The 15,393-nt window shown below is 42.0% G+C and overlaps 1 protein-coding gene across 4 annotated transcripts in view; it reads left to right on the top strand.

Moving 5' to 3' along the window:
• The window catches only part of rptor (regulatory associated protein of MTOR, complex 1), a 207,677-nt gene that overhangs the window by 154,352 nt on the left and 37,932 nt on the right, over positions 1-15,393 (top strand). For all 4 annotated transcript variants that reach the window (XM_058640290.1, XM_058640288.1, XM_058640289.1 and 1 more), the window contains exons 22-25: positions 5,319-5,437; positions 10,266-10,369; positions 10,467-10,644; positions 11,550-11,660. In XM_058640290.1, the coding sequence (XP_058496273.1) occupies positions 5,319-5,437; positions 10,266-10,369; positions 10,467-10,644; positions 11,550-11,660 (512 nt within the window). The remainder of the gene's footprint in view (positions 1-5,318; positions 5,438-10,265; positions 10,370-10,466; positions 10,645-11,549; positions 11,661-15,393) is intronic.

Genomic DNA, 15,393 nt, shown 5'->3' with positions numbered 1-15,393 from the left:
AAAGGAGAAGAATGTGGAAACACTGAAGCGTCCGTGCTCGGTGTGTGTGTTTGTGAAGTCCGACAACGAATTCAATTCAAGACGTCATGCTGTCAGTTAAAGTTTAGTATTATATTTAAAATATCAATTTGAAACTGAAGGATTCTCCTTCCTCACTCTTCCTCTCTTTTCCTCTCTTTTTCGTGTCCCACTTTAAAACAAAACAAACAAACAAAACAGTCACAGAAGAAAATGAAACAGTGATGGAGTGAATTTAACCCCGCGTGATCTAGGTAACTTTAATAAAGTGTTCATTGCTTTTGTTCCTTTAATGAATGTCACCTTATCACAGGTGAACCTGACTCAGTAAAGCTCAGCGTCGATATCTGTCCTCTGAGGAAACTGTTGCCATTTTCTCTGCAATCTCACACACGCACACACATGCACGCACACACACACACACACACACACCCATTTTCGATCAAGCGACACATTCCGGTACGTTGTGCAGTTATTTGCGTTTCTGAAGGTCGGAGTGGATACGCAGCACAGAGAGGAAGTAGGAAAATAAAACATCCTGTTTACCTTTCAGAATAAAACACCCCATATTTCTCTTAACGACATCACAGAGAGAATCCTTGTAGTCCTTTTTATGTCTTTAACTGAACTAGAGTTGGGAATTGTGGGCTTTGACTCTCGTGTCGGACATCGCACTCGTGTCTCTTCCAGTGACGACACTCTCTGACCAATCAGTGGCCGGCAGTCTGTTGACGTCACATTTTTTAGTATCGGCTCAGCTCGCTTGGAACCTCGTCAGGTTCTAAAATTAAAGTACCAGGTACCAGGTACTGTCACTGGTGGAAAAGCAAAAATAAGCGTGGCAAGGCAAGTCGTGCCGGGACCACGTAGTGGAAAAGCGGCCTTTAAAACAGCCTGCTAAATGTGTGATGGCAGTCCATTCCACAACTAACTTTAATCATTGAAACCCAGGACGTGTACCGCTGTCCGTGCCTTCAGAGTTTTTAAAGCTCCAAAAAAAAGCCAAAACAATGCTCAACTTTTGGGAATCGTCCTAAATTTGGATCTGCTGCTTCATTAACTTTAACTTAACTTAATTTCACTTCCCGACAGAATGTTTCCTCCGCTGTGTTTTTTTCTCTCCGTGCATGAGACGCCGTTAATTCATCTGGATTAAGCTTTAATGCTGACAGCCCTGCTTTTTTCGTCTTTTTTTGGTACCATTTCTTTAAATAATCTTTTAATTTTCTGTCTCCTTTGCTGCTGAGTTGGTTCTAAACTCCTCGTGTTGACGTTAATGTTTCCTTTTTGTCACCTGTGCACATTAATCTCAGTCAGCAGAGACTTTTGTCTTCCTGCTGTGTAACTCGTTTGTTTCCCTCGGATCCTCGGAGCTTTTGTTTTAAACACCGACACAGGGAAATGTTGAGAGGTGAAGTGTCCTGTTGTATTAAATAGTCAAGCAGTTTGGAACAAATTGAAACCATAAATCCTGAAAGCAGCAGCGGCAGCAGCGGCTGCTGGACGTTGGCCTGCAGAGGCACACGGCTGCTCAGGGGTCGGTGTTCAAGTGATTTATTGTGTTAACATTTCAAACGTTAAATCTTTTCTTTGCTTGATTTCACTCTTTAAATATTATGAGAACCAAAATACTCAGTTTCTGTCAGCAGAGGGAATCACAGGGAAACGATGAGGATCGTACTACGATACAGCGACTCAGCAATAATTTATGTATTACCAGGGTTCCCATGGGTCCTTGAAAGTGTGTGAATTTCAAAAAAAAGAAATTCAAGGCCCTTGAAAGTATTTGAAAATAGACATGGGTCACTGAAAGAATTTGAAAAGAAAATGTCGAGGGCCTTGAAAGTTTTTGAAAACTGCCCTAAATAGACATGGGTCAGTGAAAGTTTATAAATATAAAAAGAAAATCCAGGGCCCTGAAAGGTTTTGAAAATTGCCCTAAATAGACATGGGTCATTGAAAATGTGTAAATGTGAATGAAAATGTTTCAAGGGCCTTGAAAGTTTTTGAAATCCACCCTAAATAGACATGGGTCATTGAAAGTTTGTAAATGTGAATAAAAATGTATCAAGGGCCTTGAAAGTTTTTGAAACCGTCCTAAATAGACATGGGTCATTGAAAGTTTGTAAATTTGAAAAAAAACATGTTTCAAGGACCTTGAAAGTTTTTGAAAACCGCCCTAAATAGACATGGGTCATTAATTATTTAATAATAATAAAAGTAATGAATTGGTTTTTCCTGTGACTCAGCGCTTTTCTGACAAAATAACATGTTGTCACATCAAGAGCTCGGCTTCACTTCCTCCTGTCTCGGGGTTTTCTCTGCGCCGTCACATTTTAGGAGCGTTCTTCATATAATTTAGTGCCGCTTACCTCGGCCTGTAAAATGTATTTAAAATACAATCATACAAGAGTTTCGTCTCTGCTCTCAAATTTTCCTCATGCATCCTCCTCCTCCACCTCCTCCTCCTTTATTTTTTATTGCTCAGACATTTAAAGCTCCAAAAATCACTCCGCGGTGTTTACGAGTATTTTATGACGTTTGCCAGAATTGAGGAGGCCGTAAAAACCTGTGACGGCAGTGTTTCATTTAGCCAACAGTTAACATCTTTACTACTGTACATCCATTCCACTCTGCGCAAGACTTCAAAAATGATGCAAGTGTGACACGAACTGGGAGACAAGGCAGCGCTGAGGCGGTGACTGATGTCCACTGTCGCGTGTGCGTGTGCGGACCGTGGCGGCGGCGGTGCAGAGGTAATTTGTGTGCAGCCGTAATGTAGCGTGACGGTTAAATGGGAGAGGAGCAGTATTTCACAATGATCAAGTGGCTGTTCACTGACGCGGGGAGCAGACGGACTCCTCTCATGCTCCTCAGGTGACGACCTGATCACCTGAAACCTTCTCAGTCCTCTCAACTCTTTTTTTTCTTGTGAGTTCCTGTAAGAACTGTTTGTCTTTCTGAAAACCAGCACCAAGTCGGCCTGATACAAGACTTTTTAACCCTCTTATAACCATGATGATTTTCAGGCCACATTTTGATTTTATGGCTGTAGAATTGTCATAAAATGTCCAATGAGTGAGTGCTTCTGCTTGTTGTTGACGTATGACGAATGCGGCGTGGCCGAAGACACTTCTGCAGACACCTGTGTCCCCATCTGGGACATCACTTCATGTGTGAAAGTAGCTTTGCTCACACCAGTGTTTCAGGCCTCAACCTGCTGATTAACCCTCCTCCTCCTCCTCCTCCTCTTCTTCCACACACTCTATCTTTCACATACTTCGATATGTTGCCTCTGCAGCGAGTCGAGCCTCCATCACCGCTGCCGTGCCTTTTCATCTATCGGACGTCGCTCTCTTCCGTGACGACCCCCGAAACTGTAACAGTCTCCGTCTCTATTTGCCCCTTTCGTCTCTGATCTCTCCATCCCTGCAGATCCTGTAAACTTGACCTCGGACGATGACCTCTTGTTTTATTTCCTTTTTTATTATCTCCCCACGCTCCTGACCTGTTCTGCACTTTTCAAAGATGAGCACTGCGGCTGCAAAAACCAACTGGGAGAAACTAAAGCTTCTGCTCCAGCGAGTTCACAGTGAAAAGGTCGACTGATTGATTGTTTTAGTCTGTTTATCGGCTCTGATTACATCCAATCAGCGTCAGCTGACCGTGGCTGTGCCTCTGGTGACACATCATGGCTATCGGTGCGATATTTACTCAGTTAAAGGCCACTTTTGCCGATGCTGTGTCCCCAAAAATGGAGCGGTCGGGGGCCAGTTATTTTAGGACTATCCCTAATGGAGGCGGAGACACGGCAGCGAGTAGCTGGGTCAAGAAAATCACACGATGAAATAATGATGAGCTGGGAAAGTGTGAGTGAGGAAACACTCTGTGGTGCAGATGATCTCCGTCCCTCTGACACGTCATTCGTCTCCATGATAAAAGCAACAACTGACGGCAGTAATGCTGTGTGTGTGTGTGTGTGTTTGTGATTAATGACGCACATTACCTGACACTGGAGGTCGTTTTCCCTCCGTCAAGAATGACCGGGGAGGGAACCATGACGCTAATGAGCTGATGTGCATCACCACTTAGCTGTTAGCGCCACTGCGGTGATTCACTTAGACGAGTCAGTGCCAGCGACCGGGCTGGGAGCTATGTTTTTCTTTTCTTGAGGTCACTAAATATTTTTTTTTCTTTTTTTTGCAGCCTTTTACTTAAGATTTATTAAATAACACATGCATAAAATGAGGTTGTGGTTCATTAATCAAACGCGCGTCGCAAGGAAATGGCTGGTTTATGTATTCAAAGTTCTATTAGTTTTTACAGAAAGGGCAGTCGAAATTGTCAGACACTTTATATCATGCACAAATTTGCCCTTGTCACGTTTTATACTCTGAATTGGGTCATGATAATTTATTATCTATAAAAGAAGAGAAGAAGAACAGTGAAAATCAAGAACTTTGAACTCTGAACTGCACATGAAGAACTTCAGTCTGTGGAGGGTCTTGAATAATTAGAAGGAGAAGAAGAAGAACTTCAGGTTATGGTTGAGACCTTCACACTGTGGTTAAGAACTTCAAGAAGAAGAAGAATTGAGAACTTTGAACTGCACATGAGGAACTTTGGACTGTGGAGGGACTGGGGTATTTAGAAGGAGAAGAAGAACTTTGAGCTAAGATTGAGAGAGTTGCACCTTGATTAAGAACTTCAAGAAGAAGAAGAACAAGAGTGGTGGAAATCAAGAACTTTTAAGTGCACATGAAGAACACCAGACTGTGAAACTGAAATAATAAGAAGGAGAAGAACTTTGCGCTAAGATTGGGAGCTTTGCACGGTGATTAAGAACTTCAAGAAGAAGAAGAGTGGTGGAAATCAAGAACCTTGAACTGTGGTTGAGAGCTTTGTGCCTTCTTAGAAGAACAAGAAGAAGAACTGACTCAGCATTCCTTAAAATCAATTCTCAATATTGAGAAGATTCGTCACTTTGCCATGAAGGCGGTTCTGAAATTTCTTTATGCATCAAGAATATGAATTTTGAACTTCTGTCTGATGTCATTTCCCACTTCAGTGGTTGAAAACCACCAAGAAGAACCCATGGAAGGTTTCCTCCTGGTCCTCCTGGTCCTGACTCATGCAGACTGCCTGTTTTCACTGCTTGTTTTTGAGCTTCAGATCATAACCGCTGTAGACAATGAGAAAAATACCTCTTTATCTTGTGTGCAGCTCACTTAAAGAGGGCAGGACACTGACTTAGATACCAAAGATTAAAACCTCAATTGTGTTTGTGTGTCCTTTTCCAGGTGTGTCCTTCAACAGTGTTTACACTCAGATCTGGAGAGTGCTGCTACATCTCGCCGCTGACCCATTTCCCGAGGTGTCAGATCTGGCCATGAAGGTCCTCAACAGCATAGCATACAAGGTACGTTTGTGTTTCTGAGTCTGTAAAGCTGTCGGATCTCAAGGTCGGGCCCCGTGACAAAGGTCACATCACGGAGTCATAAATATGTGCTGTGATTTAACCGGCGGACGTGACTGAGCGCACGGTGCATCCACAGACATCCCAGCGTTTCTGTTATGACAGAAACCCTGAGGGAGTTCCAGATGATTTTTATTTACTATGATAAAACTGCACGGGATGAAAGGATTGACTTTTGGTGCAGAGGAAACCCCTGCGTCTGCTGCATCAGGCTTTAATCACGGTTGTGATGTTTCGTCTGACCTCTGACTTTGGAAGATTTGAGGATTTCTGTCGGTTGGCCGCACGATGGGTTTTTTTTCGAGGTCAGACTACGTATTTGAAGCACAGCCTAAGCTGACAGACACAGGGATTCCGGACCCTGTGGCCCCTGAAGTGATGGTGATGTGATGACTGCATTGTTGGGTTCTCTTTCCTTGATAAGAAACATCAGTAATGTTGTGAACAACCTTGAATGAGAGCTGTCTCGGTGTTTGAGGTAAATGTTAATGGTTGAACTTCTGCTCCCTTTTGTTCCACACCGCTCCCCCTACAGTTTTGGAGTGCATACTGTATATTGACGACACCCATCTATCGTCTACCACTTTATCCTAAAAACTAATCGTAAAAACTCACCACTGACGCCTCAACCTCCCTTCTCTGTTTTTAACCGAGCTGGCAAAAGCAGGCATCTTTAGAAATTTCATGTAGTTCTGTTTCAAAGTAGTTTTCTTGCCATTTTAACGTCAACTTTGTCAGAGCGCTGAGGCCACGCCTTTGGACGTAGAGAAAATCCTTTGATAAATTTTAATCATTAACTCTTCATGAACACTTGTACCGAGTTTGACGCAGCTAGCTCAAACCTGCTAGGACGAGTTCATACAAATGCGTAGACTAGCCATTTTTGTTTTTCCACAATGGCCGACTTCTGGGTGGGGGCGTAAACAAATATCGGAACAACTGTGTGAGACTTGGACACGATAGAAAAAAAAATGTAGCATTTTACGGAATTTTGTCCACTTTTTCTCGTGTCAAAAATTCCCTATTGGACCACTTTTGTCTGACCATGACCCGACTTCTGGGGGCGCTATAGAGCCCCGAACAGGTTCGTGCCCTATGCCACTATCGCATTTTTGGCCGACCTGACCTCTGAGCCAAGTTTTAAGGACGTTAACCCCCCTCGAAAATGAGCGCAACGTCGGACAAAAATAATAATCTCAACAAGAAGTGCTCGAGCCCTAATGAATAAAATACAATACTCGGTGGCAGATGATATTATGTGTCATTTCCTAAAGTCTGTGTGTGTGTGTGTGTATAATATGGAAGAGGATGTTTTTTCACCACATGCTTATGTGGTGAAAAAACATCCTCTTCCACACGCACACACGCACACACACACACGTTCACACTCCTACTGGAATTTTCTCCCTCCAAAAGGCCATTACTTTTGTGCAAATGCAATTAGGGCCCAATGATCCCCGAGGCCTGGCAGAACAGAGCCGAGCGGAGCAGAGAGGCTGCCGCAGCTTAAGGAGCCGTAATAACCACGACAGTCCACCTCACGTCCTCGACCCCCAAGCATCATTTCTCGTGTTCTCTCCACGTCCAAAAACACCAACGGTTCCCACAGTCGCGTCTCTGTGGAGTCGGCAAAGAGACTCCCGACTGGACTGCAATAAAGAAAAGCAGAGTGTAATGCAGCTTTGGTTTAGTGTGTGTGTGCGTCTGCAGACCATCATTGAAGGAAGGAGCAGAGATCATGATTCGAGCCAATTCATCGAGCTGATATATGACATTTCTTTAAATAATTGCCATTGGCAGATTATTACAAATTATTCACTTAAGTCACTAAAGTTTTTACTTTTTCCTCAATAACCTGTTTCATGTCTTTAACCCTTCTGTTACCAATCCTGTCGGTGCCGACTCGTCACCGTAACTCCTCGACCGTTTCCCAAACTGTGGTTCTACTGTGGCGATCTGTGCAAATGTTCAAAAAAAAGAAGCTTCAAACGGATTAATGGAGTAATTGTTTCAGCTGTAATCAGTTACAAATCAATCATCGGCCTTCGGCTGCTCTAATTTCTACAGAATCGACACATGGGTCGACCTCTCCCTCTAGGCGTCACTACAGCATCAGTCATCTGTCTCCGTCTCTCCAGCCGTGTTGGTCAACTTCTAGTACGGTGGATCTCCCAACTGCACCCAGCTTACAGTGACTCTGTAGTGCCGACCGACCGACGTCCAATCACAGACGAGATTCTGTGATTCCTGTTTTCTAAATCACACAACTTTATCCATCTATTTCTTTACCAACTAACTAACTAATAGCTGATTCTGTAAATGACGTCCCCGTTTAAACTCAAACGTACTTCACCTGACAGACTTTGGTTCGTCTTCTTCGTCGACTTGAAGAACTTGTGTCGACTTTTCTTGACACTTGAGTTGAAATCTTGACAGTTAGCCTTCGATTTCTTCTGCCGCGAACTCGTCTTCATCGAGCGGTGGACACTTCCCTTGAAGTCAACTTTTATTGAGTGAGAGACGACTGTCTTCTTTCTTCTTGTCTCGTTTGTCTTCACAGTCGAGTTTGTTTCAGGGGATTAAAAAAAGAACTAAAGTAACTGGGCTTGAACTTTGACGTGAGACGTCGACTGTAAACGTATTTCAGACTTGATGTTAAACCATGTTGTGGCATTTAAAGTGGAATGTTTAGTTCTTCTCTACTGTCGACTCACTCCTTATTTAACAGGAAACTGATGATCTAATTTATTTCTATACGAGTAAAACACCACCCGGACCTGTTCCCTTACCTTTCTGATCCAGACTGTGACCGGACAAAGAAGAACAACAACACTCAAAGTGTGTTATTTTACTACCATGGTTGCCACGGCGACCCACATACACATCAACTGTCTCTCCTCATTTCTCCATTTTGAGACGAGGCACCGTTGGACAGTTATTCGATGAACAGACGGACAGACAGACAAACTTCAGAAATGATTAGAGGAGAAAACAGAAGAAGAAAGAACGTGTTTTTAATTCCACGTTGACGCTGGTAAATGTTTGTAGGGTTTTTTCTGTGTATTTTTCTTGTGTTTTAATGGCCATTGTTACAACTTCACAACAAAAGTGAGTCAGGAAGGTGAAATATTCACTGATCCTGCACAAAATGAGCAGAATATCATGTATTTTTTTATCTAAACGACGTCAAAGTCGTCACTGAACTCACTGACCGCGGTGCAGAGAAATGAGGAGATTTTGGATTAAAGGAGGGTGAAGATTCATGTTCTTGTCTCCTGTTGGACGTCATTATGGACGTGTGAATCAGTGCTAATTCTGCTGCTTGAGGGTAAATTTAATGGTATCTAATGGACAAACTCGACGGCCGCTCCTTTTTTCCAGCTGAATCCTTTTGTACGAGCTGATTTGAAATAATCGAGTCCAGTTATTGATGTTTTAACTCCAGCTCTGCCACGTTCACACGTTGTTCACTTGTCTTTTCTCTCTTGTCTTATTGATCTGGTGCTGGAGCAGAAAAGCTGTTTATATAATAATAACAATTATGTTGTTTCCATAATGGTTTCCTTTCATTTGCAGCTTCCTCTGAAGGAAACGCTCGCAGCTCAGTTCAGAAACCGACCAAAGTTTCTTCTTTTTTTTACACACAAACACAAAGATTGTTGCTGCACTTTGTCGTTAGCACAGGAATCACGTTAAACGCGGTCCCAGGTAGTGAGATGTGTTTCCTTCGTGATAACCACATTTACGCGTTACGAGTTTTCTCCTCCACACGAGTGAACAACAACAACTCTGCTTTTCATCAGTGATTTCTCTGCCTCTGTTGTCTTTATTAAGTTTCCTCCCTCCCTGGTGAGCAGCCATTAGAAAAACTCACAATGAAGAGGTTATTACCCGCTGCACTTAATTAGATAAAGACATTTTAGGCAAAACTTTGTAAAGTTCTGCTGCAGGAGTTAATCTGATTTTAGGTGTAACTTCAAAATCTGATCTCTTTTCATTTTTGTTCCTAAAATATCTACATTTTAGCCCCGATTTAAAACTTCCACTGAGACCAGATTCAGATATTTTTATGACCACGCAGCTGAAACTGGTGGAATTTGTTTCCGGAACATTTCCGCGTTCAGTTAATCCCCCAGAACACGTGGATTAGGATTGAAAAAACAAACTAAAGTAAAAGTTACAAATACATTGATACGCTGTATCAATGAAACTGTACTATAATAATATAATAAATAATAAAATAAATATAATACAATAAGAAAAAGCTTACAATTGGTATCTTTTAAAATGAAATTCATCTTTTTTTAATGTAATTTTTTTAGTGTTGGAAGTCTTTCCACTGTCGAAAAGTAACCACGCACAGCACGGACCAAACGGGGTTTGGTGAATGCTCAGCTGTTGTTATTCTTTAAAATAAATGTCATTTCATAACTGTTGTAATTACATTAGCGGAGAACAAATAATGGGTCATTTGCCTTAAAAACGTAAGAAAGGTTTTAATTTAAAGCTACAAAAACCAAAAAAAAAAATTTTAAAGGCATTATACAATTATATAAATAGTTAAAAAAAAATAATAACAATAATATATTTAATTTTGGCCAATAAATGTTTTACACTGGACTTTTAATCTCTGCTGTCGTTGCTGTTTTCCTTCTCATGACAGTCAGTTTAAAAACGGTGTTTGACATTTAAAAACGCTCGATGTCACAACTTAGAGCTAATTTAACAGATTTTTCTCTCTCTGCTGTTTCGTTTTGTTTTTCCTCCTCAGGCGACGATGAACGCTCGACCTCAGAGGATCCTGGACTCCGGATCGCTCACGCAGTCGGCACCGGCCAGTCCCACCAGCAAGGGCACGCACATACACCAGGCTGGGTGAGTCCACGCGTCTCTAACACACACACACACACACAAGTCAGTTGTGTTACGACGTGAATCTCTAAAATCTCTGCTGTGTTTTTATTATGAACAGTGGTTCTCCTCCGATGCCCAGCACCAGCAGCTCCAGTCTGACCAACGACGTGCCCAAACCCCCGGCCAGAGATCAGCCGGCCACGCGGCCGCCGTACACCCCGACGCTGGGAGGACAAGCGCCGCACTCGCACCAGTTCCCGCGCACGCGCAAGATGTTCGACAAAGGCCCCGAGCAGGTAAACCAAACGGCGACCGACAGGAAACTGTGCAGCTTTTTACGTCAAGATTCAGGTTCTTCAGGTTCTTCAGGTTCTTCAGGTTCTTCACGTTCTTCAGGTTTTTCAGGTTCTTCAGGTTCATTCATTCACTTTTTCACTTTTTCAGGGTAAGAATTCTGTGATGCTCGGAACCACTATTGTGTTTGGCAGCCATTCCAGATTTAGTCTTAGTTTTAGTCTTTTGGACTAAAATGCTTATTAGTTTTAGTCAAATTTGAGTCCTTTCTATATGTGATAGTTTTAGTCGAGGAAAACTCAAAAAGGTTTTAGTCACTTTTAGTTAAAAAAAAGAAAGTATAGTCTTTTAACAAATTCATTTAGGTTAATAAGTATTGGAGAAACCTTTAATTTCCATATTTCAACTTTCAACAGTTTTTTTTCATGAATTGATGCCGACTTCAAGTTGTTGAAATGAAATTTCCTCCACCGGTGGTTTCGCCTTTCAGCTTTGAAAGGCTTGGGGCGAAGGTGGTTCACAGAAAAAATGTTTTTTATTATTTCCACTTCTGTCATTAGCGCTGACAGGAAGTGGTGACACAGTTAAAAAGCAAATACTCAAAGAGATCAGTGCAGACAGACTGTGACTGTGTGTAATCACGGGTTAGCACTTATCGTTCATCTTTCTTTTCACTGAGACAAATGTTGTGTTTGTGAAAATCTGGATTTTTAGTGCAGACGATGGGAGAGAAATTAAAAGTGGCTGCTGGTTCATATTAAATCTTCATTTCATCCGTGTTTCCGTTCCATTATTTAACAGAAACAGACAAACGGGCTCATGAGAAGAGCGTCGTTAACAATTCAACTGTGTGAAATGACTGTTTACACTTACACGTGTGTGTGTGTATGTGTGTGTGTGTTTACAGGCGGCCGAGGACGGCGATGACGCGGTCGGTCACAGGATCTACATCAGCGCCGCCCTCCAGACCGGCCTCTGTGATTGGAGTGCAAAATATTTTGCCCAGCCTGTGATGAAGGTAGTGACATCCTTTAACTTTTTAACCATCTTTGTGTCCACCTGTCTCCCACTGTCCACCTGTCTCCCACTTCCTGTCACTGTGTGCCAGAGGTTGGTCTCAAGAAGACAAAAAAAACACACGTCATAATTCATGTTGTACGACAATTCAACGACAGCAGCAATTTAAAAACAAACACAGACAATCTAGTCTTCAACGAAACACACACGTTGCCAGAACGTTCTGGGAACGTTACCTTTTGGTTGCTGGAAAGGTCCCTGAAGGTTCTCCTGTGGTTGATATGGAAATTCTTCCAAACGTTCCCCTAATGCTTGTATTTGGTTCCCAGAATGTCACAACCTTCATATAATGGGAACGCTACCTTTTGGTTGCAGGAACGTTCCCTGAAGGTTCCACCCCAAGTTCTCCCGGGGTTGATATGGAAAGTTTTCCTAACGTTAGTTTTTGGTAGCACAGTTGGTTCCCAGAATGTTCCCCTAACGTTACTCTTATACAACCTTCATACAACCTTTATAGAACGTTCTCTAAAGGTTCCCAGAACATTCCCCTAACGTTACTTTTATGCAACCTTCATACAACCTTTTATAGAACGTTCTCTTTTGGTTCCCACAACATTTCCCTAACGTTACTTTTATAGAACTTTCATACAACCTTTATAGAACATTCTCTTTTGGTTCCCAGAAGGTTCTGGGAACGTTACCTTTTGGTTGTGGGAAGGTTCCACCCTAGGTTCTCTCCGTGGTTGATATGGAAGTTTTCCTAACGTTATTTTTTGGTTGCACATTTGGTTCCCAGAACGTTACTTTGTCACAAGCTTTAGAGAACGTTCCCCTAACGTTACTTTGTTTATGTTGGGACATTATCATCATACTGTACATGTAAAAGTGGAATTATCCTTAGTTTTTGCAGATTAGATTTATTAGAATTAATAATCCCCAAAAAGACAGAAAGCAAATCCACCCTTAACTCGACAAACAATATTCCTCCATGACCCCGTTTCGCTCCGAAACTGTGGCTAAAAGTGGTTGCTAAGCAACAAAGACGTCCTGATAGCGTATATTAAAGAGTAATTCAATTTTAGCATTAATATTCATGTGAAGCGGTGTCATAGGTACGAGGTTGTCTTGCGTTTTTTTTAACTGCGGCTGTGTGGATTTACCGAGTCGTCCGAGGACACGAGAGAGAGAACTACTTAAAAAATCATGAATTCCTGTGGAAAACAGCAGGAAAGGGACCAATCACAGTGTGAGAACGTACCTGCTGCTCTTACCCGCTGAATAATGGAGCTCCCCAAACATCCTCCAGAGGGAAACTAAAGCCAGCGGGGTTTTTGTTTTTAAGTGGCCGGTGCCAAATTATGATCTTAAATCAAAGCTTCCATTTGTTTTTTGAAACGTCTAAACATGCCGCTCTCGCCGGGAAAACAAATGGTTACGGGACAATTTGTGAGGTTAAACAAAGGAAGAGGAGGGAAGTCGTTAAACACAGTGAGGGTAGAAATGCCGCAGGGGCAGGAAACGATACCTGAGCTCGGCTTTTTTACCTCAAAGGCGACTTTACTGAGGGATTATTGCGGGATGTTTTTCCGTCAGGGAGGGAGGAGTCTGAGGTTCACAGCTGCTGCAGGAACTCTGTCGCGTCTCACTTTAACTGCTCATTAAGCTTGTTTTGGTCGCGTGAACTCACACCGAGCCTCTCCACTGGTTATTGTGATCCATCGCTGAACGTGTTTATCGTTTCATGACTTTGCTGCAGCAGCAGCAGCGATGACACGCGCTGTCATGGGAGTGCTGAGGTCACAGCCAGGCCTTAAATCTCACGACACACGAGACTACGGTCAGTCATTACCATAATACACTGTATGGACAAATTATTCAAATGAACATTGAAATCTATTGTCTCTTATCTATCGTACATATTTTACAGCAATTTATTTATTTATTTTTCTGACCTTTTCATGGCCCAATTTGCAGTACCGCCTTGGCCCAGTAGGGGAATTTGAGAATCACTGTTTTTTGATTATTTTAACCATAAAAGGGCCAGAAAATTATACGGTATCCAAGTGTTTTTGTCCATTATTCCACAATAACTTTCAATATCGGGAATGTGGTTGTGTTAAGCACAAAGCATTGCATAATTACGGTAATGAAATCTGCGCCTGCACAAACGTGACGTCTGCGATACGCTCGGTGTTAAAGGGTTAAGAACAGAAGGAAAGTGTCGCTAATCTTAATAATCTAATCTAAATTAGAGATGCAGGATATTATTGGCATTGATATTGACCGACATTGGATTTAAAATGTGTTATTTAATGATAAACATTATTAACGAAAACATTACACTAGAATAGTCTGCTGCATCCTCGACTTCTTCTGCTCTTCTATTTATATCGACATCTGCTGTAAAATATTGTTATTTTATGAACCCAAAAGGATCAGGATTTATCAGCATATTGAATATTGGCAGAAAGTTCATCCCTAATCTGAATAAATATGTTTTATTATTGTCTTTAAACTTATTTAAACCCAAAGGAATGTTTCATAGTATCATTAATATTCATGAATAAACATTTAATCTCTGAGTGAAAAACAGAGATTAGGGGAATAGGTTGGTGGAGACTTAATATTATAATCCCACTCCGTTCCTCCCTCCCCTGATGTCAATAACAGTCAATAAACTCGAGTTCAGATGTATTTATTTTCTCCCCTGTGGCCGTGCTACGCTTACGTAAACAGACGAGTAGAAGAAAATACACACACGAGACAACGTGGTGGACACACACACACACACAGAGAATAAAATATTAAATAAAATATTTACAACACATACATTTGGGCAGGAAGAAAAAACAAGAGATGATGAAAGTGAAATATTTGTGAAAATGTCAGACATTAAAGGGCAGAGAGAGAGAGAGAGATGAAGAAAATGTTCAACATAAAGTAAGAGGAGCGCAGTGACGGCTCGAACAGAGGAGGAGACACAATTGGTAAAGAAAAGGTCAAGAAGAGCAGAGAGAGATGATTGGACGAGAGGAGCGAGGAGAAGGAGCGAGGAGAAGGAGCGAGGATTCACCATCAGGAACGCTGCGTCGGCAAAAAAGTGCTGTCATAAAATTCCACTCCATTACAAAGCTGCCTGTGTGTGTGTGTGTTAGTTACCACACCTCGCAGGTTATCATATCACTGTGTCAGCAGCGTGAAAACCAAATGTGTGTGTGGTTTTTTTGTGGTTTTTCTGTGGTTGTGAGGACAAAATTTGGCTGAAAACTATTGTTGAGAGGATTTATTTTTTGGACAACTTCAATGGGATGTTACGTCGAGTGTTAGGGCCACATTGAGAATAAAGTCTTAATTTACGAGAATAAAGTCGTACTGTACGACGCCGTGCTCGCCGGACCTCGACTCTTTCTGAGTTTGATAATTACCAATGCTGTTAATTTCGGGCAGCAGTGACATAAACCTTACATTGGTTGTTAGTCTGATAAATGTGTGCTCGCTGGACCTCGACTCCTTCTGGATCCAAAGGTTTTAATGATCAGTGGGATTTTTACCTGAGAAACAACGAAACCCCTCTGAGCGACCCGCTGATGCATCCACCGATAATCCATCTTTTTCCCCTCCACAGAAGCAGCGATTTCCTCCAAGTCTGCCTGATTCTTTCTGCTGAAAACTTATGACAGTGTGATGCTGATGTGCCAAAAGATTAAGTATCTCCTTGTTTATGAAACCTATTC

This window comes from Solea solea, chromosome 10 (genome assembly GCF_958295425.1).
Source record: "Solea solea chromosome 10, fSolSol10.1, whole genome shotgun sequence".
Taxonomy (NCBI): Eukaryota; Metazoa; Chordata; class Actinopteri; order Pleuronectiformes; family Soleidae; genus Solea; species Solea solea.
Note: the sequence above shows the minus strand (reverse complement) of the source record. Positions and strands in the feature narration are given on the sequence as shown.